Below are 27,623 nucleotides of genomic sequence, written 5' to 3'. Positions count from 1 at the left end.
CAGCAGACAGCTCCTGTATATGTAAGATCTTTTCCAAAGTATGTTATGATTTTTGCTACTCTTCTGTGGCAGTTTAGAAGTTTCCATTTCCAATCATTTATTGCTAGTGTATAGAAATACAAATGATTTCTGTATGTTGACTTTATATCCTATGACACTGTAATACTCACTTATGAATTCTACTGGCCTTTTGGGTTTTCTTTTTTCAATATTTTCTACCTAGACATCATGTCATCTATGAAAAAGGATAGTTTTATTTCTTGCTTTCCAATCTGTATGCCTTTTATTTCTTTTTCTTGCTGTTTCACACTAGCTGAGAATTCCAGCATGATGTTGAACACGAACCACGAGAAAGGACATCTTTGTCTTGGTCCTGATTTATAAAGGAAACATTCGGCCTTTCACTATTGATGTTAACTGTGGTTTTATTTGTAGACGCCTATATCATTTTAAAGAAGCTCTACTTTGCTGGGCTTTTTAAAAAAAATTATGAGTGGCTATAGAATTTCTTCAGATGTGTTTTCTGCTTGTCATACCATTTTCTTACCCATCTTGAACTTCTCCCATCCCACTTAAAATGAACATCTTACTACTTCAAGTACAATGTGAAAATACTGCAGCCATCCTGGGCCACCCCTCCCACCCTTCGTGCTGCAGTCAGCGTATGTATGTCCTACATCCACACACCTTAGAGAGCTCAGGAAAAAATACTACAGTTTTATTTAGAGACTTCATTTTTTTGGAGCAGTTTTGGGTTCACAGCAAATTCCAGAATAAGGTACTGAGGTTTCTCACCTGCCCCATGCCCTCCCACATGGCCAGCCTCCTCCCTGATCAGCACCCCTGGCATGGAGGGACACTTGTTATCACTGAGGAAGCTCCGCTGTCACATCATCACCAAGCGAAGCCCATAGTTTGCATTATTGTCTGTTCTGTGGATTTGGACACATGGGCGACACGTGTCGTGACTGCAGAGCCACACAGTAAGGTTTCGGTGACCTAGACATCCCCCACTGCACCTGTTCACCCCTCCACAGCCCCAGTGATACTACAGTTTTGACTTTAAGTCGTGTGTACTGCACAGAAGTCATGGGGAGCAGGCACACTAACATGAGGAGCCTTTTACATTGACCTGTTTACCATTCTGAGGCTACTTACTCTGTTCTGAGGATCTACGTCTCCTTGCTCTGCTGTACTGTCCTCCATCCCAAAGAGCTTCCTCTAGCATCTTTGATGGTAGAGTTTTTTGGTGATAATTTCTCTAAGCTTTCTAAAATCCAGAAAATCTGTATTACAGCAGTCACTCTTAAAGGATATGTTTGCTGCATATAGGGAGATATACAAGAATATAAGGGATACAGGGAAACATAGGGACCTAAGGAATATGGGGGACAGAAGGGGACATGGGGGCAGTAGGGGATATAGGGGATGTAGAGGATATAGGGCACCTAAGAGATATAAAAGATATAGGGGGACACAGGGAATATAAAGGGACACAGAGAGATATAGGGTTCTGGATTGAAAGGCCTTTTTGTTTGTTTTCTACACTTTAACTCTGGTGTCTCATTCTCTTCCGATCCCCACAGAGTCTGATAAGAAGTTGGCTATTGATCAAACCATTATCCCCGCTGTGTACAGAGTCACTTTTCCTCTAGTTGCTTTTGAGATTTGCTTTTTGGCATTGGCAACCGTCTGTCTGATTCTGATGCATCTCTGCAGGGTTGTCTTTTTTCTGCTTGGTACTAGTTATCTTTTACTGGCAAACACCTGCCTTCCATCATCTGGAAAACTACTAATTCATGATTCTATGACCAGCAACAAATGGTGCAAAGAAAGTAACACATCACCTTTCTCAGACCTACAGAAGCTACAGTAATTCATCAAGTCCAGCACAGCAGCATCAAGGGACGCTGAGGGAGTCCGTCAGGCAGAAAGATGACGCCACAGGGAGACCTGGTATGAAGACGAGTGTGGACAGGGCAACACCACCAGGAACCCTGGCCGGGGGATGGGGTCACTGCTGTGGGGCCACTGAACTGGCGTGAAGGACTGTGACGTTATGTGAAGATGGACGAGGTCAAAACCGTGCACTACAAACCCTAAAGCATGTGAGCACATATACGTGCACACACACATGCACACAGTTATACGGAACCAGCAAAAATGTGATCCAATGGGATCATAAATACTCAAATTCTCCAAAAGAAGGCAGATTAAGAGGAAAAGGGAAACAGAAACGAGATAGACAGTACAAAAAAAAACAAATAGTAAGGTTGCAGATTTAAGACTGACTCTTACCAACAGCAGCATCAGATGAGAATGCTCTGCAAACACCAATCCGGAGACCTAAGTTGTCAGGTTGGGCAAGACAGCAGGACTCAACCCTGTGCTGCCTGCCCCACACCCATGTGAGATATAAAAACACACACGAAAGCAAAAAGATTGAAAAAAATCTCGCTCATGCAAGCCAGAAGAGCTGGAGTCACTGTACTGTTAGAGGACAGAGGGGACTGCAGAGAACGAGCACAGCCAGGGACGAAGGGGGTCCCTGCACAGCCCCCAATGGGCCAGGGACGCAGAGGGCAGAATACTGAACATCTCCGCACCGAGTCACCGAGCTTCACGGCACACAGGGTGCAAGCCCCATCTGGGGTCTCGACGCCTGGGGCCTCCTGGGTTCTCTCCCCACTCACGTTCCTTTCTCTGAGGAGTGCGTCCCATGGATTCGTTCTTCTGCGTGTTGGATAGTGATTCTGAGTTGTGTCCACCTTATGAATGTGGTCTGGAGAAGATTCTGATTTTTTTTTTTTTTTTTTTAATTTAAAGTCAGTTAATTAGCATATAACATATTACTGGTTTTAGGATTCTGGGGTTTTTTGCCAGTGGTGGGTCTCATTGGGTTCAGCTGGTGGTGATGTCAGCTGAGCTAACTCGACTCCCCAGGGCCGCAGCTCTAGCCTCGGCTCGGGTCTTGTCCTTGGCCGGTTGCTTCCGGAATGCTCTGCGCAGGTGGCCCGGTCAGTCAGAAAGCTGGGCAGGCAGGCATGCCGGCTCCCTACATGTTCCTTCCCCTTCTGGAATCCCCAAACTCCCCCAGTCATATGTCCTCGTTCTCCAGGAGGTGAGGCCCCGTTTGCCCCACAGACTGCCTCCTGCACAGCTGTGGTGTGTAGGCCCGGCTCGAGGCCACCCGGAGAGTTCTCCTCACACTAGTCCCCCGATCTGCTGCAGCAGCTCATCACGCCCCAGGGCCATCAAAAGGCTCCTGTCTGCACTCCGTGCAGATCTCCTGGTCGTCTTCCGTGAAGAACGGACTGTGGCATGACCTTACAGAATCACTGGAGGAAGCAGAAGCAGCAATTAGCCATCCTCCTTCAGACCCCGTTCTGCAGGAACCTTGCATCTGGTGAGTCACACTTGGGGAAAGCGTACATGTCATCGGTTTCAAAGGTCACAACGGGCCCACTGCCCGGGTGAGACACGGGGACCCTGCAGCCCCATGAAGGGCAGAGATTGCTGGACACGGTCACTGGATGAGGGGTGGACACCACAGAGTGATGACAGGGAGAAGAGACAATGGGGCAGAGAGCCCCCGGCAGGTCCCTTCTGTTTCAAAGTCTGGGTCTCGACACAACAGCCAACTCTGGCCAAAGGCACATGACCCCATGCCCACCTCAAGAGTCTCCTCCAGGAAATCCCTGATGTCCTCCCCGTTCCACCTCCCGCCACTCCCCAACCCGGCCCCCTGCTCAGCTCCCTGAGGCCTCGATTCCCCTCCACACCCACCCCCCAGTCAGTGCCCCTCACAGGGCCCTCCCTGCTCCCTCCAGCCCCCATCCTGTCTCATCCCTCGACTCCCCAAAGAAGCCTGTCCTGATCCCCCCGCTTGAGTGAGGGGCCCTCTGCTCTCCTTACACTGCTCTTGTCTTCATCAGCCATGGAAGTTACAGACCAAGGTGGGTGCTAGTGAGGCAGGCTTCCGGGTTCCAGCCAGCACCTTGACAGGCAAGGGCCACAGAGAGGCTCCATAGCTCTGCGGTGGTCAGTGAGAATGAGAGGGGTCCCCGGGCTCTGCTCTCCCGACATGGCGCTACATCAATCCTTGCTGGGCCTGGGGCACCCCGGGGTCTGCCCACGTGCCCAGGCACCAGGTGCAGATTGGGGTTAATGAGCTGGAGGCTCGGGGTCCCCTGGGGCCTCCCAGCCTTGCAGAGGTGAAAGCAGGAGTGGCCCCTTGGAGCCTTTCTCAGCCTTGCCAGGAGGGTCCGGCGCCTGGGGCGGAGAGCCTCTAGGGGGGACGATGGCCTGAGCTCCGGGTGCTCTCGGCCATCAGGGTCCACCCTGAAATTAATAGAGCAGGGTCACTGGGAGGCTTGGGTACATGGCCCCTGACTCCGGAAGTCAGCTTCCCTGTCCCTAGTGGAGGCTCAGTACTGGGCTTCACAGACCCCACTGGGTTGCCCAGGGGTCTCCCTGCCCAGCCTGGGTGACAGAGCGGGAGGAGATAGGAGGGGACCCTGGGCTGGGAGCCAAGTGCCCCACGCTCTGCTGGCCCTGCCACAGCCCTGGGACATCGGGCCTCGGGACATGAGCTTAGTGGGAGTGCTTGCCACCCCAGGACAGATGGGACCCTCGGGCTGAGGCGGCTCGACACCCTGGCCAGCTGGCCGCATGGCTCGAGTGAGGAGCAGCCAGACTGGGGGGGACGCAGACGCTCCTGGGACACCGTAAGCCGGGCCTCGGCTCCCACCACTACACCCCTGTCGTCTCAGGAACAGCCACGGGGCCAAGAGCCCTCTCTCATTCCGGATCCTTGACTTTGCGCTTGTTCAAAGCTGAGGGCCCACGGTTCACGGCCATGGGAAACGCTGGGCTGTGTGAGGCCGAGTGGGTCCACCCGCCCTCCTGAATGGATGTGGCATGTACATGTGCACAAGGCAGCTTTGTTTCACCAGCCCACACCCACTGGTGTGAGTCTCAGGGACCAAGCAGCACCCGGGCATTGTCCCCACCCTACTCCCCAGCTCCCCCTGTCCCCTACCCTCCTTCCCCCAGCCCTCTCCCTCCTCCTGCCCTCAGTCCCCCCCTCTTCCGGCACCCCAGCCCCCGACCCCCTGCCCCTCTAAAGCCGGGGTCACCTGGGTCACTCATGTGTCACTGCAGTTTCTGGGCTGTGGTCTTGACTCATCCTATCTCTGCTTCTTGACTCATTGCCCCATGACCTGCTGGAAAAACAACAGTCTCAGCCCTGGATTAGCCCCTGGTCCCTGGGCTTCTTCCTGATGCTGTCTCCAGTCATCTAAACAGCCTAGTCTCTGTGCACCATCTTTTCTTTAAACATTTTTTGAGCAGAGCTGATTTTAAAAACTAAGTCATGCCTATTTTGGTCAAATGCAGTGACCTCTCCCAGATTGAGAAATAAATCCGTTTATTAAAAATAATTCTGTTGTGGGATGCCTGGGTGGCTCAGTCGGCAAAGCGTCTCCCTGTGGCTAAGGTCATGATCCCAAGGTCCCAGGATCGAATTCTGCATCAGGCTCCCTGCTCAGTGGGGACCCTGCTTCTCCCTCTCCCTCTGCCTGCCACTCCCCCTGCTTATACATTCTCTCTCTCTCTCTCTCTGACAAATAAACAAACAAATAAGATAATAATAATTCTGTTGCAATGAGAGCAGGGCTGAAGCCAATCGGGGCCGTAGTTAGTGTGAGCCCCCCAGGGCCTGCGGAGTTACGGAGAGCAGCTGCTGCCCCTCTATGCCAGGCCTGGATTGTGGGAAGAGAAAAAAAGAAAGACAAAAATTGACAAGGAGAATGGATTGGCCAAGGAGGTCCACGTAGATGGCCGTGGGGCAGAGGGTGGAGGAGGAGAGACAAAGGCCACAGTGTGGGGACCTTGAGGGGTGGGGGCAAGAGATCCCCGTGGAGACTGGCCTGTGCCGGGGCTGTACCCGATATGGGGGCACCAGCAGCGGCCTGTCCCGCTGTGACGCAACTGGCAGGAAAACAGAGTGGGAAGCGCCCCTCAGCCGGTGTGGCCCAGAGACCCCCTACTCAAGGCCAGACCTGCAGGCTGTGCCCACGCCACCCTCTCAGGTGCCCATGGCCACGGGGCATCACCACAGCCCTATCGCCGTAAGTGGTACCGCAGAGGTATGATAAAAGCCATCTGTCATTGATAAAAGGCGACGTCGTCTGTTTGGAAAGCCATAAGTCATCCTGGGGCTCAGCCAAGAAATGGCCTATAAAATCCTGAGTAATGACCTCAAAGCATACTTTCCAATATAAAGAATATTCTAGGCAGCTGTTTCTAGGATTTATCTGTGGGCGGTAATTTTATTCCCAGAACGATTACTGATGCCCCCCTTCGGCGGCACGCTCCCTCCCCCCTCCATTAGCAGCAGGAAAGTGTCTAGAACGTGTTCCACAGCCCTGGGAGCACAGGACCCTGTCCCCTGGGGGACAAGTGGCCATGCGTGCCCATGAGCCGTACCCTCTGCCGTAGGATGCATCGGCACATGGGGGCCTGGGGGAACGCCGCTGGCTTCGGGGTATCCCGGTCACCAGGGGGAGGAGCTCAGCCCGTTCCTGAATCTGTTTCTACGGTAACACAAGAAGAGCCGGTTCTGTCTGGGCTGGAGGAGGGCAGGCATCCTCCCCGGCAAAGAGCCCTCTGACCACACGGCCCGGGACAGAGCCTGAGGTGTGCAGAGGACAGGGAGCCTCGGGAGGATGGGCCTGAGGGAATCTGCTCAGGCCTCCCTGGGGCTTGCACCTGAAGGTCAAGGGATGCCAAAGGCCACAAGGCTGGTGACAGATCTTGAACTCCAGCCCAGACGGACTCCTTCCTGAAGCAGCTGAATTCCCAGAGAAGCCAAGGCTTGCCTGAGTACCCTGGAGAACCAGGGCGGGTGGGACCATGTCTGCCTTGGGCACCGCTTTGTAGCCTGAAGGTGCCTCAGAGGGACCCAGAAAGTGTTTTCTCTGCCTTACGTGAGGGTCCCTTTTGTTTGAGGGGGCAGAGCTGCTGCTGGGCCAGCAGATGTCTCTGCGTGCCTCCCTGTCCTGAGCCATAGCTAGCTCCCGGATGAAGGGGCAAGGACGGCTCTGAGCCCCTGCGTCCTGCACGCCCAGACCCCACCGTCTGCTCAGGGCATGTCTCTGGGAAGGAGAGAGCAGTGGTGTGGCGGGGAGCCCTGCAGTCTCTTCCCCAAGGACAGAGAAGCCGCCAGCAGTGAGCAGAGGCCAAGACGACTGCCAGGGTGAGGGCACACACATGGGGGCCGAAATGGGCCCCACACAGAACCAGTCAGCCAGATCCGTAACAGCAAAGTCCACACGGGCTCCTGTCAGCCAGAGTCAGTGGATATAGTACTACTGGGAGCCGAGCTTTACCATGGGCCCAGCTGAGGAACGCCCACAGTGGCTGTCCAGTGGAACTTGCCCAAAGTCTCAGTCCTCGAGGGCCTCTTTGATTCACACTGGCCCATATTAACTATTTTAATGGGGGTCAGGTCCTTGGGGCCCCATGCTAGGTCAAGTGCCTGCACCCACCCTGGGAGGGTTCAAGGCCACATGCGCCATAACCTTGGGACCTCTGGTCAGATAACACTCCAGTGGTTACAATGAGGGCTGCTAGATTTGTACTTACATCCACGTGGCCCCAGTCCCACAGTCCTGCCTGCGAGCAGCCATTCTGCACTAGGAGCTGGACAAGGAGAACCCCATCGCTAAGCCAGGGCTCCAGCAAGGGCAGGTGGGGGTCTGTGGCACCAGGAACTACACCGGAGGTGGCTTCCACTGGACCCAGCCAGCTGCACCGTGATTGTCATTATGGGGCAGGTGAAGGCGTACGGGTGTCTCTCTGGGGTGAAAATGGCCCACAATGAAGTGTGGTGATGCTCGCGTGCGTGTATGAGCGCAGGGAAACCAAAGCGGCGACTTGTGTGCTACGTGAACTATACCTCAATAACGCCGTTAGAGGGGCGCCTGGGTGGCTCAGTGGGTTAAGCCTCTGCCTTCGGCTCAGGTCATGATCCCAGGGTCCTGGGATCGAGCCCTGCATCGGGCTCTCTACTCTGCAGGGAGCCTGCTTCTCCCTCTCTCTCTGCCTACTTGTGATCTCTGTCAAATAAATAAGTAAAATCTTAAAAAAAAAAAAAAAAAAAAAAAAAAAGAACGCCATTAGAGTGAAGGACGAGCCGGGAAAGAGAATGAACCCATGATGGCGTCGGTGTGGGATGCCGGGGACTGTGGCTGGCACCAGGGCCACCTCCGTGAAGCTGAGCAGCTTATCTCCTCACCCTGGGAGAGGGCTGTCCTCACCCACAGGTCCTGGGCCCGCCCGGCACGGGGACGTCTGCAAGGTGAGAGAGAGGACAGAATTTGAGTCTGTAGGGCACAGCCAGATACAGGTTGTCTGAATGCTTCTCTAATATTAAGAGATTTCCTGCACCAGAGGTCAGTGGCTCCTTCTCAGCTACAAGGAGGGGTCTGACTGGAAACGGGAACCGGAGCCACAGATGCCCCTGGTGCTCCTGGGTGAGCGTTATGGCCTCACCCCAGACTGGCCCTCCCACGCCACCCCACCCCATCCCCAGCAGTGGAGGGCTCACTTGGAGGCCCTTTACCCTACTCCCTCCAAGTGGAAAATGAGATCAATCTGACAGATGGGCTGACTCTACACAAGCCAAAGGAAGTGGGAGTCTGTGTGTTCCATGAGTCATGGGGACTAAGTCAGGCTGCTGAGGGCCACAGGGCCCTGAGGTCAAGGTCATGGTGAAGATGCCTGTGGACAGGGATCTTGCTGGCCAGATGCAAATGGACACAGGGTGGGAATGCTGCTGTGTCCATGCACGTGAGCCTGAGATGGTCCCAGCCCTCTGAGGGAGCCCTGGCAAGAGCTCTGGTTCTGAGGCACCCTCTTGTCATGCACCAAGTGAGGAAAACCAAAGGAGTGGCTAATAATGTAGGGAAGAGACTTCTGCAGGGCCGGCGGGAACATTCCTGTGTAATCAGGCTGCAGGGGAAACCAATCCTCTCTGTTCTCCAGGCCTGATGCTTGGCATTTGTGCAGAGCTGCCTTTGGATTAACACCTGCAGGCCAGAGCCCAGAGGGTCCTTACACCTGCCAGACCACCTCACCGCACAGGGCAGCCCTCTACCCAGGTGGGGTGCAGTTTGGGGTGGCCCTGCTCTCCCCAGGCTCCTGGAACAGCGTGCACTGGTAGCTCCCACGTCAGAGGTACTGGGGTAAATGGGGTATCCTCACTGTCAGAATCACAGCAGAATCTATGTGCCCTTCTACACTTAGCAGTTGTGAAAATGGAACCCCAGAGCAAGAAAGGGGCTGTCACACGGGCCTCACACCAGCAGGGACTTAAGCTCCCACTGTCAGTGTATTTTCATTTTTTTCCTCTAAATACACATATTTATCGAAGTGTAGCTCACACAGATAAAAGCTTCATAACTGAAAACACTTGTGTACTTCACACTCAGATAAAGAAATAAAAAGATCCCACAAACTTACAAGCTGAGGCATGGAGAAGGGAGTGCTGGGTTCTGAACTCCTGCAGCCTGATCCCAGGCCCGTGGGTGCTGCCCTGCTGTAGCCCTGACCCTTGAGGCTGTGGAAGCCCAGGCACCCGTGGGGCTGCTTCTCTGGCACCTGAATCCTCCCTCCAGTCCCCCCCACACACTGAACTGAGACCCCAGGAAGACACACCACAATGGCCAGAGAATGGGGCCGATATCCTTGCAAACCAGGTCTCCATTACAATCCTTGTCAGGAGATCCGGGCGTTGGGGTGTAAGGGAGCCTGACAACTGCCTTCCTGTTATAGAATCTTCATGTCTCCAATGCCCGGCAAGTGACAGGCTGGTGCAGGCAGGGCCCAAAACATGCTGGGCTAGTGACAGAGACGCTAATCAGGGTGGACACACCTGTCCACAGCAGGGACCTGTCCGCGGCACCTGTCAACGTGGCCCTGTGTGGGCTGCTGGCTGAGCCTAATGCTCAATGTGGGCAGCTGCGCCTGGATCTCCCCCCCTCCCCAGAGCCTGGGCCTGTACTGAGGCTGCTCCCTTCCACAGAGGGAGTCAGGGGAGGAGGGCCATCCTCCCAGAGGGTGGCTGCTCAGGGAAGGAGCAGCATGGAGGTTAGGGAGCCCGTGGTCCAACCTGGGGAACACTCCCTGAGTGCCCCAGCTGCAGCCCAGAGGCCACAGGGTGACCCCAGAGCTATGCTGTTGGAAGGCTCCCTGCCCTTCGTGCTGGGCCCTCAGAGTCTGCCCAGCGCAGGCTGGCTTACGAGGGTCCAAAAGTCACTAGGCTCTGCATTTGAGCTGATTCTGGGGCTGGGCTCCCAAGGGAAGGCCCAGCCATAAGGCAGAAAGGTCTGCTTCCTAAATGAGCCATAAGCTCCCTCCCCCTCCTCCATCCCCCTCCTTGTGCGTGCCTGATGTCATCCAAATTCTGCCTGCTTTCCTGAACCTCCCAGGTTTTTCTGCACATTTGTCTGAACTGGAATATTCTCCTATACCCGTCTACAAACTTGTAGATGCATCACATCATGGACACATTCCACTGTCATCAAATATCCTTCACAGACATGAGTCTTGATTACAAGATGATATTGACCGGGATTCTGTCAGGGTGCAGCTCCTTGCTGGCAGACTCCTCGCCGGGTCTCCGGTGTTTCACTCTAAAGAATTAAAGCTCGCTGCCCACTGCTCGGGCAGGGACTCTAGTTACCATTCTAGGACAGCCTCCGGAAGTAGAGCGGCCAGGCCAAAGAGCATGTGTGTGCATGGTGCGTGTGTGTGACAAAGCTCGAACCTAGGCAGAAGTTGCAAGCGCAGCGCAAGGATTTTTTTCTGACTGCTCTAAAAATAATTGCTGACTGGGAGGCTCCATCACTCCCAAGTTTCCCAAAAGCCAGGGCACTGTGCTGCGTCAGGATGGCCCAGCCGTCCACATCAAACCACATCAAAGCCGGGTGCACTGCATGAACCTAACCCTCAGCTCCTCCCAGGTCTTGCTGCTGGTCCAATGTCACTGTTAGAGCAGAAGGGTCCAGTCTGGACTGCATTGTAGCGTCTTCACCCTTTCCCCTGAGTCAGGAGGAGCGCTCAGTCCCATCTTGACTCTCGTGATCTCAGTGCGCTGCTCTGTGCAGCGTCTGTCCATCTGGGTCTGTCCGAGGTCTCCTCGGGGTTAGATGCATCTCGGACAGGAAGGCTATGCAAGGGACTGTCCACACACACACACATCAGGTGGCCATCTGTCCCTTTGCTGACAATGTTCCTTTCCATCACTTGATTACACCGGTGTGCACCAGGCTTCTGCACTGATTTTTTTTTTTAAGATTTTATTTATTTGACAGAGAGATCACAAGTAGAGAGAGAGAGAGGAGGAAGCAGGCTCCCTGCCCAGCAGAGAGCCCAATGTGGGACTCAATCCCAGGACCCTGAGATCTTGACCTGAGCTGAAGGCAGAGGCTTAACCCACTGAGCCACCCAGGCATCCCTGCACTGATTTTCTACTGAAATCTTCCATTTCTCATGGAACTCTGACTTATTTGTGGATTTCTTTACAACAGTTTGATGTGTGGCTTCTATTACATTCAACCTGTCCCAAATTTTACTTGTTCTGATGCTGCACTTGTCCTGCAACTGGCAGACGGGACCCTCGCACAGGCTTCTGTGGTATCTGACATGTTCCCATCACTCTGAGAGCAATTCCTCACTGACTCGCACAGTCTGAGAGTCCCATGCTCATCTTTCTCAGATCCAGCACCAAAAGGAGCTGTCAGACCAAAAAGTCCTTGTTTCTTTCGGTAAAGATGGTATTCAAGCCAGTCCCTCGAGGTGCCCCCACACTGCCTCTATCACAACAGCTGTGAGCGATCACCCCCCCCATGCTGGCCACACTCCCACTGGAAGCCCCCTTGCCCTGCCCTGGCCCCTGAGCTCAGCCCCCAGAGACAGTGGCCTTGAATCCTTTAGGAAGGGACTGAATGAGAAAGGGAAGCAGAATAAGAGGGGGCAACTCAACACACTTCCTTAACTAAGAATGAAGAAAATTTGTATCCTTCCACACCACCATCTCCAGAAGAACTTGGAAACGCCTCTCTTACCGACACTGCCTATAATCCTCTTAAAATCAGTAACAATTTCTGATCTAAACCTGCCTTATCAATTTGATCAATAATGATGCATTTTTCCATGTTTACTATTATTGTTTGCCTTACATCTTTTGCCCATTTCTCATTTGATATGATAATCATTTTTTTAGAAATTCTTATATATGATGGGAGTAGGTCTAAAAATTTTTATAACTACCCTCCTGTTTTTCATCTTTGTGGTCTTAAATTATAATTTCAATGGCGATGCTACTTTTTGTGTGCTTTCTTACATATTTTTCTGAAGAATGTAATTTTTAACTTAGAGGTGATAAACATTCTTTTGTTTAGTCGTCTTCTTTTGTGGCTTTATTTGGAAATCAAATCTGTCTAGAATTGATTATATTCTAAGGGGATATAAGAACATCTAATTTTAATGTATATAGCTTATTTCTTGGCCTCATATCACTGACTGAATAACCTTCATTGACTACTGATGATACCATTAGCATTTAGTAGATTATTACACGAATTCGGATTCTTCTCAGACTGAACTGTGCTTTTCCACTGACACAGATGATGCCTCTTGCACCTATTCTGAGTGACCGTCACTTTGTACTCTGGTTTAAGGCCTGATAAATAATCTCTGTCCTAGCTGTTCTTCCCTTGGGACACTTGTGGTTCTCTGTGTTCACTTATTCCTCCACATAAGCTCTGAGTTACATTAGCAGGTTTAGAAAATCTAGGTATCATTTTGTTTTGACTTATATGGAATCTTTGAAACCCAGAATGAATCCACCTGCTAGTCTGTCTCTGCCTTCAGGAGATAGTGTTTCTCCTTCACTCAGACTGTTTTAATAACCTCAGTGAGACTGTGAGCATTTTCCACATTATGCCTCTGCCTTTCCAAATAATTCCTGAGTTGTTATTACTGAGATCCGGTCTCAGTTTGGGCCTACCACATTTTCCAAATTACTACTGACTTTCTATAGGACACGCGTTCATTTTACACATTTTGTTGCCACCGTTCTCACCACATAGTTCCCCCTTACTTCCTGCCTCTGCCCACCTCTGGCTCTATGCCCCAGACACTTCTGCTCAGGTCTGCTGGTGCCAGCCACTTGGCAGGAGAGGTCCTGATGGGAAGGGCCCCCCCATGGTGGCCACAGGGGAGAGCTCCCTGGAAGACATCCAGGCAACCCTGTCCTTGCAGTCCCTGGAATGGGCAGGGATCCTCTTCCGCCATCCACACACCCACACCCACCCACAGTCCCACTGTTCTTTGCTCACTAGAAATAACCCTGTGGTCTGTGACTCTCAGTCATGTGCCAGCTTCCTGTGCTATGGGCAATTTGTGTCTCTTTTTACTTCATTTTTTTTTTTTTTAAGGAATCTCTTTTTTTAAGATTTTATTTATTTATTTGACAGAGACAGAGAGATCACAAGTAGGCAGAGAGGCAGACAGACAGACAGAGGGAGAAGCAGGCTCCCTGCTGAGCAGAGAGCCTGATGTGGGGCTCGATCCCAGGACCCTGAGATCATGACCTGAGCCGAAGGCAGAGCCTTAACCCACTGAGCCACCCAGGCACCCCACTTCATTTGTTCTTTATGTATTTCTGAACCTTCCAGTGTCTCAGTGAGAAGGAAAGGCAGGGAACAGCACCGAGCACCACCAGCCGCCCATGACCATCCTAGCCTGCCGTCTCAGGGGGAGCCCTAGAAACAACTGAGTTCCCCACCACACTCACTATAGGAGCAAAGAAGCATAAACAAAGGCGTAGCAAAATGCCTCCTCTCCTTCCACGAAGATCGTGCATGGCAGCAGCCAGAGTGATGCTGAATGACTACCACCTCCCGCTCACCCCTCAGGACCACCGAGGCCTGGGCTCCCACAGTCAGCCTCTGGCCATGGGATTATGTGCCCCTTCCTGCAAAGGGACAGCCCATGCAGAGGCCTGGGCCCCAAGGTCCCAGGGCCCTTCAGGAGCTGTTCTTCCTCTGATCTGCAACTGGGAGGCTTCCTGAAAATCCGTCTCTTGGTCAAGTAGGTCTGGTCTCCAGCAATTGTTCCCTGGAACTCTGGATTAGAAAGTGGAGGAACCCTTGTGAAACCTGCATTGTGTCTTTCTCCAAGGACACCTCCAAAGACATTTTAAAAATACATGTGGAAAAAATTCAGGCTTTCAGAAATAGTAAACATTACAAAATAAACTGCATATTTTTTTCTGTATAGAACAGAAAACATGTGGTTATTTTTAGGTCCTGGAGCTCCACTGGGAGTGAGGAGCCAGTGCCTAAACGGAGAGATCCTTTTTTTATCAGCTGCTCCAGCCCTGCCAAGAGGAGAGCCTTTGGAAAGAACGCACGTGAGCAAGGCATCATCCTCACTGACCCCAATTCCGGTCGGAGCGAGAATGCACAGCAACAATGAATGGACACGTGCTCCGGGAAACCCTCTCCTTCTTCAGCCGGATGAACCCAGCCAAGGTCTAATAGCTCCTAGACTCGGTTTCCTCATGTATAAAATATAGATAGTGAAACTAAAACCTTAGGTTTATAATGAGGATTTAATAAGAAAATGTACCCAAACTGTTTGACACACTCAATAAATGGTCATTTTTACTGTGATTGTTACCATCAGTGTTTCTCTGTGGATTTTGGTGTCTATGCGATAGATCACCTCTGCAGGGACCAGCGGTCTAGAAACTCACTCTTCCCTGGGGGAACTGTCCCCACACCTCCTTCCTCTTGCCCACAGGAGGTCTGAGAAGGCTGGCTTTGAGAATTTCACCAAGTAAGTATCAAGGAGTTTGAAAAAGCTCCAAATGACCAAAGCTAGAATGATCTGAGGAAAAACTAATGGTTTTGCATTTGTTCTGAATTAATTAATAAGGACAGTGTTAGATAATCACCTATAGACCAAAAAACATCTAGGAGTCCATGCTGATATAAATACCCAAATAGATACATAAATGTGAAAGAAGGAACAGTGTTTTCCTACAGAAAAGCTCTCATTAGTAAATGTAGATGGGACGAAGGAAGTAAAATGTCACCACTAGACAAACACCACCATAATAACTGTTTTCTGGTTACAAGGCAAAAATCTGAGAAACGGGGCATTGGCACAGCCTGGCAGCATCTCCCCCCAAGATATGGACCAACACCCTGTGCCGGGGTTGCTGAGAAGCCATTGCTCTGCTCATATTTGTAGATCAGAACTTCTCAAAAGCACTCTCCCTGCAGCCTGGGAGAGCGGTTGTTTCTTCACCTGGTTTTTCCTTTGTAAGAGTCTGGCTTTCTGCTAACGTCAGGATGGTTCTGATGTACAACACACCAAGTCCTTGAAACAAAGGATTTCAAGAACTGAAGCCTTGCAGTGAGGCTGAACAGAAACACATGAAGGGCAGTGCTGGCAAGCACACATTTCGGCACCTTCCCCACCACTGACCCCAGGCCCCAGGAAGGGCTCAGGGCGACGGCCCCTTTCTCATGACGAGTGAGGTTGTGATGGGCTGGGGAACAGACAGGCTAAGTCTGCACAGTAAAGACTGAGCCCGGTGCCCACATCCACCCAGCTTCCCCAGAGGAGCAGGGAGAAGAGGGACACAAGAGACAGCCTCCACTGGATCCACTCATGCACAGAGGGGGACAAAGAAGAGAAGCAACTGAAGCAATTCCATGAATATAAATCCCTACGGTATTTTCTGGAAAGGCCATAACAAGAACTAGAGATGCTTTTCTCTTGTTTTTGGACAAGGGTTGAGGTTTCTCTGCAAGACAATCCACACAGGTGAGCGCCTTCTGAGGCCTGTGGTGCAGACAGGATTCACATCTGCATCCCTCCCAGTCTCCCCTGTCAACAGGGGATATTATGTTTTAATCTCTGCCCCTCTGATAAGAGAAAAAGCAATCTTCTTTTAATTTGCATTTATTTGATGGCTTGTGCAGGGGAACCTTCTCTCAGGTCAAGTGGTCATTTACGTTCCCTCATGTCTGAGGCACTGTCCACGTCTTTCTATGTCACTGTCTGTCGGAATTTTCTCTCTCAAAGCTCTTAACTCATTAAGGGTCCTAAATTTTTTTTAAAGATTTTATTTATTTGAGAGAGAGCAAGAAAGAGAGAGAGAAAGAGCACGAGTGGGGGAGGAGCAGGCTCCCCACTGAGCAGGAAGCCCAACGTGGGGCTCAATCCCAGGACCCTGGGATCATCACCCGAGCCTAAGGCAGAGGCTTTAACCCACTGAGCCACCAAACACCCCTGAAGTTGTTTTAAAAACTGATTTTGAATTAGGTATCGGCAAGACAACTTTTTTTTTTTTTAAAGATTTTATTTATTTATTTGACAGAGATCACAAGTAGGCAGAGAGGCAGACAGATAGAGAGGTGGAAGCAGGCTCCCTGCAGAGCAGAGAGCCCGATGTGGGGCTCGATCCCAGGACACTGGGACCATGACCTGAGCCGAAGGCAGAGGCTTTAACCCACTGAGCCACCCAGGTGCCCCGGCAAGACAACTCTTAAACAGAAAATAATTTTTGAACATTTGGAAGAATTCTGGTCTTCGATTTCTTTACAAATGCACTCGGTTTCTCAGTCCACTTGAGGAAAAATACTGAAACTGTACATCTTAGGAAGACAAATTAAGAATGTGGTTTATACTAAAACTGGAGACTAAAAACCCAGTCCTGAGACCGGTACTTACTCAGAGCCCTCAACCCTGTAGAGAAACATCCAGAATGGCAGCTGGAGCTAGAACTGGCCACCTGGGGATGGCGGCCAGCGGTGCCGTGGCCTCTGGGCAGGGTACTGACCAGCAAGGCATGAGGGGACTCTCTGGAGCAATAAACTGTTACGTACCTTTACCGATGTTCTACATTTGTCAAAACTTACCAACATGAGGTGTCAAAACCTGAAGGTTTCACTGTGTAAAAAGTGTATCTCAATAAACTTAGTTAAAAATTAATGCACAGCTACAGATTTTAAGTAAAAAATATATATAAAGTATGTTTGCTCCTTATTTATTACCTATTTTCACCAGCTTTTTAAAATTAACTGTCAGATCCTTTTAATTTTGGAAAAATATTCTTTGTTACCGTCACAATGAAGAAATAAATGTATTTCCAAAATTTACTTATTTTAGAGACATGTAGAGAGAGAGAGAAAGAGAGAAAGAGAAACGGCACATGCACAGAGGGGGGAAAGGCAGAGGGAGAGTATCTCAAGCGGACTTCGTGCTGAGCATGGAACCCACCTGACCCCATGACCCTGAGATCGTGACCTGAATCAAAATCAAGAGTTGGACACTGAACCAACTGAGCCACCCAGGTGCACCAGGAATAAATATATTTTAAATAAAATAAAATTTAATAATTTTCATCAGTATCAGGGGTTGGGAGCAGGAACCTACATGAAAGGAAAATACCAGCCACCTTAGAGTAAGAACTTTTCCAGTTAGAAAGTTGACTAAAGTTGAGGGCACACAAAGGTCCTGGAGAGCTGCCTAAATACATCTTTTAGAATTCTAACATGGTAGGGGCACCTGTGTGACTCAGCCAGTGACACATCTGCCTTCGGCTTGGGTCATGATCTCAAGGTCCTGAGATCAAGCCCCTCATCAGGCTCCCTGCTCAGTGGGAAGCCTGCTTCTCCCTCTGCCCCTCCCCCTCCTCGTGTTCCCTCTCACTGTCTGTCAATAAATAAAAATTTTTTAAAAAATTAGAATTCTAAAAATTAGAATTCTTTTCTCTAACAAGGTAGAGAAAAGACGGCAGAAGCCCACCCTCACCTTCCTTTCATGATGGGTGACCGGTGCCCAGGACCCAGAGGGGAAGCCTGCCTTCTGGTTCCAGCTTTCTCACAGGACACCCAGGGCCATGATGTGACTCCTGGAAGGCCACCCAGGTGGGCCTCCTTGCTGGGCACGGGGTCACCTCTGTTAGCAGTGATGGTGATGTGAATACAAATGTGAAGATGTTATTAAATGTTGTTTATCTGAAGAGACATTTTCACCCTTACGTCTGTTCCAATCAGACATGTGGCCCCTGACGGTGGATGATCTGCAGTGATGATCACAGAAGGAAATGGGGGCTGTGAGGCCCCCTCTCCCCGCTCTGCATCTGCCTCAAACTTCCCTTCTCATCCTTCCCTCAGAACCAGCCCCCAGGCCCTGGGTGGGGTGGGGGCAGTGCTGCAGAAACCCAATACCAGGCTGACAACGACTACAGCTTTCTCTTAGTGAGTACTGCAGGGAGGGACCCAGGGCAGGCTTACTGCAGCCAGAGGCACTGCTTTGCTTTCACAGGGTTTCCTTGGGACATTTTCAAGTTCTCATGCACGGTGTTGACTTCTGGAGGGAGTCCTGTGCACATGAGACAGTCAGTGCCTTCTCTGAAAGCCCAGGCATGACACAGAGGGTGAAGCCCATTTGTAAGTGAGGCAATGAGGCCAGGGGCAGATGGTTGCAGCCCTGGAGACTGGGGTGGCCCTCCTGGGTCTGGGATCCTGGCACATCTCTGGCAGGGACACTGTACTGCCCTTGGGCCCCTCAGAGGCCCAGACTGATACACACTTGCAGGGAGCAGAGGATGGAACCGAGGCTGGTGTTCTGGGCAGCTGAAAGCAATGCTCTCCCAGGGGTCACTTCCCATCCTCCATCTCCCAAGAGAGGAGGTTTCTAGCCACTGTGAGACTCTGCCCACACTGAAGTTTAGACTTTACTGGGGACCCTGTGAGATCTGATGGCATAGATTCACTCTTTTCAGGAATGGAGACAAGAAGACCCCTCAAGTAGGCTCCCCAGGGGAGAGAGACTAAGTTCCTGGCCTTGGCTTGAGAGCCCAGCCCTGCGTGAAGGGCTGATTCTGGCCTCACCCCAGGACCCAGAAGGTGCCAGAAGGGAATGCAGTGAAGCTTTCACCACATCCCAGTGAAGACAGACACTTCATTGACTGATGGGATAAAGGAACAAATTGTGAAGACGTGCTGGGTGCAGGTCCATTTCTTTTGGGGTGGGGGATTCCAAATTGTCAGAAGATTAGCTTTTTTTTTTTTGTAAAGGCAGAGATCACAAGCAGGCAAAGAGATAGAGGGGAAGGGGAAGTGAAAGCTTCACTGCATTCCCTTCTGGCACCACAAGGGAAACCACTTGTGCTGGTGTAACCCTCCCCAACAATGTTGGGGCTCAGCATACACTCAGCAGAGACCCAGCATAGCTGGGCCTTCTCTTGGCCATCTGCTGATACCAGGCTTGGCTCTGAGGCCTGCAGTCCTGTCCCTCTGCAGCTGCTCTGCATTAATCCATGCACTTCCAGGATCCCAGGGTCAGGGGCCAGGGAAAGCAAGGAGGTCAATGTGTTGAGATGTGTGGAAACAGCAAGGCCAGTGGTGCCACAAGAGGGACCCCCTTTGGAGATTCTGGTCAAGAGGGCACCAGCAAGTTCCCGCTGCTTGTGCAGGTGGGGTGGGATGAAACATAGGTGCCCAGACTACCTACTGATCATTTTTTCAAGCTAACCCTTATGGGAGATGACTGAGCACAAACCCCCACATACCACCATATAGGGACCCCGTGCCCATGGGCCATCCTGGGAGAGCAGCTATAGGGTGCTCTCCCCCTCCCTCCCAAGCAGCTGGAGTCTCTGGTCAGCAGAGGCCACTCTGACTCATTAGAGCATGTGCAGGAATGCTGTCCTTCTAAGGGAGCAGGTCACACACAGTGGACACAGAACGATAGCTACTCTACCTGACCAGGTCCCTTTTTGGTGTTGGCATCGCCAGGATTACAGCTTTTCCAGAGGGCCCTCTGTCTAGTTTTCAAATTGCTGGTCATCATTTCGTATTAAAGCTAATCTTCCAGGGCGCCTGGTGGCTCAGTGGATTAAGCCTCTACCTTCAGCTCAGGTCATGATCTCAGGGTCCTGGGATGCAGCCCTGCATCGGGCTCTCTGCTCGGCGAGGAGCCTGCTTCCCCTCTATCTCTTTGCCTGCTTGTGATCTCTGCCTTTACAAAAAAAAAAAAAAAAAAAAAAAAGCTAATCTTCTGACAATTTGGAGAGAAGACTTGGAATACGTATGCAAGATTTAGGCAGGACTTTGGGTGTGCGCCCTGTGAATCTGCATGGCTGAGGTGCAGGGACTTGTGGCCTGACTCTGACCACGTCCAGACAAGCCTGACTGCTGTGGCCAGCACTCTGCTTGGTATCAAAGAAGTCAGCCCCTCCAGAGGGAGGAGTAACGTGTGTAGGGCTGTGGTTTCATCTTAGCATTCCTGAGTCTAGACATGGGATAAGACCTTGGGATGATTCTCAGGGTGTGGAAAGAAAGCCGAGGGCATGCAATGTGAGCACAGCCTGTCCAGGAATGTGGGCGGCAGGGACTGGGAATGTCTGTGCAGCAATGTACCTGTGCCTCTGTGGACCCCCTCAGCCATCACCACCCCTGAGGAGGCCAGGTGGCCACATCCGTGCACGTTTCTGAATCCTCACTTAGTGGAGGCCTTTTAGACTGAAAGAAATGGCAGAAACTCATTTTCAGCTCGGTTGCCTCGTGTCACTGAAGGCAACCCTGTGCCCAGGGGAGCATCTCCACTATGCAGGAACGCTGGCTGACGTCCTATGCATGATCCAGTTTCTTTTCCCAGACACTGCAAGGTCCCCCTTCTCTGCAAAAGAAACTCCCAAATCAGAGAGCAGGGAAACAGAAGGGAAAGGAGTTTTGCGAACTACCTACAGAGAATGGCAAGAACCAATGTGCAGTGTTACATACGATTTACACAACCCTGAGTGTCAAAAGGTTCCATGATGATTCTTTCTTCACCAAGATGCCCTGACCTATGCTACCAGAGATCACCTGATTTCTTTCCAAAATATCCTAAGTGAACACTAGAGCATTTCTCTACATATTTTAACATCAAGGTATCCCCACCACACTCCATTTCTGTTGATTTGTAGTGAGCTCTGCTGAGAAAATGTTCTCCCTCGGGTGCCTGAGTGGCTCATTTGGTTAAGCATTTGACCCCTGATTTCGGCTCAGGTCATGATCTCAGGATTGTGAAATAGAGCCCCACTTTGGGCTCTGTACTGGGCATGATGCCTGCTTAAGATTCCCCCCTCCCCACCCTTCCTTCCCCCACCTCTGTCTCTAAAAGAAAAAAAGAAGAAAGAAAATTCTCCTTAAACTCATGGAGGGACCTGGGGCTCCCTGGGACACTGCACTTGCACCTGCAGCCACCTCTCTACTGCCCAAGCAGACCTGCAGGTTCGGGGCAATGAGTGAAGCTGGTATTTCTCTTCATCAAGAATGCAGGGCTGAGAGCGTCTGGGGTACTCAGCTGGTTAAGTATCTGCCTTTGGCTCAGGTCATGATCCCAGGGTCTGAGCCCCAGGTCAGGCTCCTTGTCAAGGGGAAATCTGCTTCTCCTTCTCCCTCTCCTTCTGCCTGTGCCCCTCCTCCTGCTTATGCTTGTTCTCTCCTGCATGCGCATCCAAAAATAAATAAAATCTTTAAAAAATAATTAAAAAGTGGGGCACCTGGGTGGCTCAGTGGGTTAAAGCCTCTGCCTTCGGCTCAGGTCATGATCCCAGGGTCCTGGGATCGAGCACTGCATTGCACTCGCTGCTGAGCAGGGAGCCGGCTTCCCTTCCTCTCTCTCTGCCTACTTGTGATCTCTGTCTGTCAAATAAATAAATAAAATCTTAAAAAAGAACACAGAAAACTTTTAAAAAATAAAAAATAAAAAACAATTAAAAAGTAGTAATAAATATAATCTAAAAACAAAAAAAAACCCCACCAGGCCTGTGAGTGGAGTCAAAGGGAGACTGGCACCTCCATCCGTGGCAGAAGAGCAGACTCCTGTGCTCTTACACCCTACCCAACCAACAAGCATCACTTGGGTAGGACTAGTCCCTGGCCAGCCTGATCCAGTTCAAAATGATCCCATCAAACAACCACAAAAAAGCAAAAGAGACCCAGGATGAATTAAAGCAAAAATGGGAAAAACTGAAGACATTAACAACCATCCACTACACCGAATTGGTTTACACCTTTTAAGCTTCCCATTCACAGCCATCATGCCACACCAGCCATTTGTCACCAGCTCCGTTCCTCAGGTCTCTCTCTGCACTAACTGAAACCACTCCCAGCCTTTGTGTACCCATTTATTGGTCTGCCTCTGCCCCTAAGGACTAACCCTGTCTTGCCCAGCAGGGCACACCTACCTGGAGTGAACACGCATTTTCTGGCCATCTCCTCAGTGGAGCCATTCTTCCATCTGCACAAAGGGTCTGTAGGAGCTAGAGGTTGTCCTGTGGTCTCCCCAGCCCCAGGCACCACTCCCAGCATGAGTAAACCCCCATCACTGTCACACTGGGGTGAGGTCACTTCTGGGAGTTGCCCCTCATCTGCTCCCCAAGACCAGTGCCCCTTCCTCATTTCTCACCCACAAACCTCACACACATGTTAAGATGTGGAGTACGCCAAATATCTTCTAAGAGGTAATGACTCTCCCCAATTCTCATTATCAAGTAACCGGTCCACACAGTCTGAGCACGCTTGGTGCACAAGATCATCAGGGTGACTACAACAAGCTGAAATAAAATCAAAACACAGTGGACACACTAGCAAGTGTGGCTAACTATAGGTACATGCTAGGATTTCCAAAGCCTTTTAGAATTACTAGAACAAATACTTGAAATATCTTATTGTCAACCTGTTCAGTTTTCCTGAATCTTCCCCACCAGAGTTCTTTGGTCAGATTTATGTAACTGGTATCACATGTGATGTCCTCCTTTAAGACTGCATTCTACATATCAGTAGCTCTTTTCCTTCTACTGCTGAATAACCGCCTGCTGTATGGATAGAACACAATTCAGCCATTCTCTACATGGGCACAAGGGCTGTTTCCAAGTTTGGTTATTATAAACAGAGTTTTGTTTTGTTTTAAGATTTTATTTATTCATTTGACAGAGATCACAAGTAGGCGGGGGGGGGGGCAGACAGACTCCCCACCAAGCAGAGAGCCTGATGCGGGGCTCGATTCCAGGACCCTGAGATCATGACCTGAGCCGAAGGCAAAGGCTTAACCTACTGAGCCACCCAGGCGCCCCATGAACAAAGTTATTGTAAACATTTTTGTACAAGTCCTTTTCAGACATGGCTAAATACCTAAGAGTAGAATTACCGACTCATAAGGTAGATAGGTACTTAATTCCGTAAGAAATTGCCAGAACTCTTCCCAGAGTGCCTCTACCATTTTATACTCCACATCTCTATCTGTGCTGCATGGTCTAGTGGCATCTTATTATAGTGAGCCCCTTTACACTATAGAGAAGTCCAATTTATCAATAACAGAAACAAGTTGGAAGCTTAAGATGCTACACACAGACTCACCATATGACAGGGTGGCTTCCTCTGCAAATAATTTACCCAAGAGAAAAAGAACACATACGTCCACACAAAGGCCTGAACGGAAGTGTCCACAGCCCAAATGTGAAACAGCTATATGCTCATCAGCAGGAAGGCTACAACACTTGCCTGACAGCACTTAGCAATATAAAGGGATCAGTTAATAGCAGAGACGTGCTGAGCGAATAAACCAAAATCCAGTACCTGCTGTAGGATTCCATGTATTTGAAATTACAGTAAGTGAGGCCAGACACTTGGTTCTGGGACCTGTTCTGAAATCGTAAGTTGTACTATAGTTGTCTTATTTTTTTAAATTTTTTTTTATTTGACAGAGAGATCACAAGTAGGCAGAGAGGCAGGCAGAGAGAAACAGGAGGCAAGCTCCCTGCTGAGCAGAGAGCCCGATGCGGGACTCCATCCCAGGACCCTGAGATCATGACCTGAGCCAAAGGCAGAGGCTTTAACCACTGAGCCACCCAGGCGCCCCTACAGTTGTCTTATTAACCTAGCCCCATGTTCTGTTCTTTTGTGTTTCCTTAAGCCCTGTGCATGACTTATCATTGACTTTGTCCCTGTCACTCTAACCCTTGTTTGCAACTGATTATACAAATCTGATAAAAAACAGATGATAACATTTTTCTTAAAACTATCTGATGTATACCAATCCTAGACGGCGCCTCACTGTCTGAAAGAATGTTTACCATCAGTGGTTTCAAAACTGCCCCCTCAGGGTGCCTGGAGGGCTCAGTTGGTTAAGTGTCTGCCTTGGGCTCAGGTCATGATCCCAGGATACTGGGATCGAGTCCCACGTCAGGTTCCCTGCTCGGCAGGGAGTCTGCTTCTCCCTCTCACTCTGCCTGCTGCTCTGCCTGCTTGTGCTCTCTCACTCTGTCAAATAAATAAATAAAATCTTAAAAAAAAAAAAAAAGACTGCCCCCTCAAGTTTCAAGAAACCCGTAAAATTCCCTTCACATACTCACATTCCCAACCAATCATATGTAAACTACCCCTAGATTCAACAAGGCAAAGCAGCTTTGGGAATGACTCCTTCCCTTCCAATAATAAAGCTTACTGTGCTTCAAAGCCAGAGTCTCAGTCATTGGCTCCCTGTGCAGCAGGTGCACGAACCACAAGACAAATCTCGACAGGCAGAGCAAGAGAATCGGAGGCACCTGGGACTGAGGCGTGTGGGACTGGTTGGGAAGGAGCTCATGGGAACATCTCTGATGAGGGAGAAGTTCCAGATCTCAACTGCAGTCGTGGTTCCATGGGTGCTCCCAAGTGCCCAAGTTCGTCAAAATGTACATGTAAAGTGGCCACGTAAGTTATACCTCAAGAAAGCTGATCTTGAAAAAGACGTAAATACCGTTTCTTTATTAAGTAACTCCCCTCCTCTGCAGCAGCACCACCAACCGAGTACCTTTGCTGTGTGTGTGTCTATGGTCTTGGAGGCTGTCTGGATAGCACCAACAGCCGCTTCCTTCTCTGCAGTTGCCTGCTTTGCTGCTATTTCCTGTACTGAGCACAACAAAACCTCAGGAAACTATACTCGTTCCCTCATCCACTCAGCTCGTCAGGCAACAAGTGTTTACTGTGTCTGTGAGCTCCGGGCATTGGGTGAACAGAGGCTGGAGTATAGATGAGACACAGCGTACGTACGTACACACACACACACACACACACACACACACACACACACACTGGCCTCAGTAACTGGGGCACAGTGTGCCCACAGAGGAGAGATCCATGCCTCCTCCAGGACCAGGAAAGGGTATAGAGAGATGCCGTATGAGGTGCAGCTCCCAGTGCAGAGGGAGGACCGAGAGACCACAAAAGGTCACCAGAGAGACGGGAGCCCGGCAGTGGGGGGGAGCAATGCAATGAGGGGAGAGCAAAGCGATGAAGGGGGAGCCTGGTGATGGCAGGGGAAGCAAGGCGACAGCGGGGGCGGGGGGGATGCGATGGAGGGGGAGCCGGGTGATGAGGGAGAGCATGGTGATGGGGGGAGCACGACGATGAGGGAGAGCACAGCGATAAGGGGAAGCCAGGCGATGAGGGGGAGCAAAGCGATGCGGGGGGGAGCCCAGCAATGAGGGAGAGCACAGCCATAGGGAGGAGCAAGGTGATAGAGAGAGCACAGTAATAGGCGGGAGCACGGCGATAGACGGGAGCACGGCGATGGGGGGGGGGGGGGGTCGCAAGGCGATGGGGGGCGAGCCAGGCGATGGGGGAGAGCGCGGCGATAGCAATAGGGGGGAGCCCAGCAGACCTGGACATACCTGCATCACAGCGACACCCGTCCCTTCGGGCGAGCTGGGGCTGGAGGTCCTGGCCCAGGCAGCACATGGCCCTCGTTCACTGGGGCACGACTCTGTCGGAAGGTGTGGCCTCTGACACCTCGCCCCTCTTACACGGGATACAAAAGAACAGTCTCGTTACTTTGACACCTGTCATATACTGATCAGGTCCGTCTGCCGCGACCCGCCAACTCCAATTACCCCTTCAGAGGCGGTAACGGAGACGAAAAGGTAACAAACCCCGCGCTCACCTGGACCCCGAACCAGGGCTCACCGGTGACAACTGCTCTCCGGGGGAGGCGGTGAGCAGCATGCCGAGGGCCGCACACGGTTTGCACAGGTCCACCGTTTCAGAAGGCAAAGGGTGAAGAAAGGATCCTTCGGAACGCTTATCTACACTCGCGACTAGAAAACACCACAAAATAGACTGAGGACATACTTCTCCCAACCAAGCGGCTCGTAAGGACTGGTCATAAAATCGAATTCCAACACCCCCACATGGGACAGGCCCCCAGAGGACCGTGGTGAGGGGGTGTGAGGGGAACGTGACGGGAACGTGACGGCGACATGAGGGGAACATGGGGGAATGTGAAGGCCACGTGAGGGGGATGTGAGGAGAACGTAAGGGGTAGGTGATGGCGACGTGAAGGGAACGTGAGAGGGGAACGTAGGGGGAACGTGAGGGGGACGTGGAGGATACATGAGGGGAATGTGAGGGGAACGCGGGGGAGAACCTGAGGGGGAAGGCCGTCCATCCCCTCTCCGAACACGCAGACGGCCGCCCCCACCGCGGCCCCCGCCCGTTCCCCGCCCCCCGGGGAAAGCTCAGGGCGCTCTCCCGCGGGGACAGCAGGGGAGGGGAAGGCGCCGGTGGCCACCGCCCAACAGCCGGACGCGCGCCACGTTCGCGGGAAGCGGGAGTCTCCTTCTCGCGAGGTGACAGAGCAGGGACGCGTGGGTTTCCCGTCGCCTCCCGATGGCGTCATAGGCCTGCGCGGACCCTGAGACTCAAAGGCGGGACCGGCCCTGGACGCAGGCTCCTGGCCGGGGCGGCCTCGCTACACGCACCAATAAATACCTGCGGAAGCCGGACGGGCAGCCGAGACTGGCAACACACGCCGGGGGACCGAGGGCCGGCCTCCGTGACGGGTCTACAGTCCGCGCATGCGCCGGGCCTGCCGCCACACTGCGCCTGCGCAGTGCCGTCCTCCTCGCCTCTCGGGCACGCTGAGTCTCTCGCGGACTCCCCGCGTGCACCGGGCAACTCACGTCGAGGGCTCTTGGCCCGCCCACTTAGGAAGCACACGCTGTACCTGGGTTTCCGCCTACAAAGGGCCCACCCCTCAGCCTTCCCGACGACCATCTTGTTCCGCTGCCGCCGGTGTCTCCGTGCTGGCGCGCGGGCGCGCAGGCCTCGCTTTCCGTCCCCTAACGTCTCTGAGCAGCCCTGCTGGGCGGCTTCGCGCGTGCGCCGGCCTCCCCCCACCCCACGACCGCCGCGGGTGCGGTGCGGCTTCACAGCTTCTCCTCCGTCTCAGCCGTCTGTCCGGCGGCCTGCGCCAGGCTCTGCGTATGCGCGGACCCGCACCTGAGCCCGTGTTGGGTCGCTGCAGCACTGCGCTCCGCTCTGCGCGTGCGCGGCCGGTCCAAGTCTGGTGTCTGGGTTTGCGCATCTAAGTGAGGGCTGCCGCGCGCACGGTGCTTACAGTTCCGTATTTTTAGCGTAAGGCTTCTCCAACAAGGACGTCACAAGAATTATGTTTTCCTAAATAAACACATGATTTTTTTAAAAGACTTATTTATTGGAGAGACA

At 51.7% G+C, this 27,623-nt stretch overlaps 1 protein-coding gene across 2 annotated transcripts; it reads right to left on the bottom strand.

The window, feature by feature from the left end:
- Positions 1-449: 449 nt before the first annotated feature.
- LOC125090817 (extensin-like) lies at positions 450-27,435 on the bottom strand. 2 transcript variants are annotated; one of them, XM_047713895.1, is made up of 6 exons: positions 26,888-27,434; positions 26,085-26,157; positions 25,793-25,919; positions 8,300-8,355; positions 5,139-5,222; positions 450-3,338 (listed from the first exon to the last, which is right to left on the bottom strand). In XM_047713895.1, the coding sequence occupies exons 1-5, from the start codon at positions 27,171-27,173 to the stop codon at positions 5,144-5,146; spliced, it is 621 nt and encodes a 206-aa protein (XP_047569851.1). In that variant the 5' UTR covers positions 27,174-27,434; the 3' UTR covers positions 450-3,338; positions 5,139-5,143. The 2 variants fall into 2 exon arrangements, with proteins under 2 accessions (XP_047569851.1, XP_047569850.1); XM_047713894.1 differs by lacking the exons at positions 450-3,338; positions 5,139-5,222; positions 8,300-8,355 and having other exon boundaries at positions 21,837-25,919; positions 26,888-27,435.
- Positions 27,436-27,623: the final 188 nt, after the last annotated feature.

The sequence above is a fragment of the Lutra lutra genome, chromosome 18 (assembly GCF_902655055.1).
Source record: "Lutra lutra chromosome 18, mLutLut1.2, whole genome shotgun sequence".
NCBI lineage: Eukaryota > Metazoa > Chordata > Mammalia > Carnivora > Mustelidae > Lutra > Lutra lutra.
This window is presented reverse-complemented; position numbering and strand designations above follow the sequence as displayed.

Bases quoted from the DNA above. Each gene is read 5' to 3' on its own strand.
- LOC125090817 (XM_047713894.1), bottom strand. From the start codon at position 27,173: ATGGTCGTCGGGAAGGCTGAGGGGTGGGCCCTTTGTAGGCGGAAACCC. The intron at 26,158-26,887 runs TATTTATTGGTG...GCCTTCTGAAAC, and splicing joins GCCCGTCCGGCTTCCGCAGG to GGTGGACCTGTGCAAACCGT. The intron at 25,920-26,084 runs GTGAGCCCTGGT...ATCCCGTGTAAG, and splicing joins CCGGAGAGCAGTTGTCACCG to AGGGGCGAGGTGTCAGAGGC.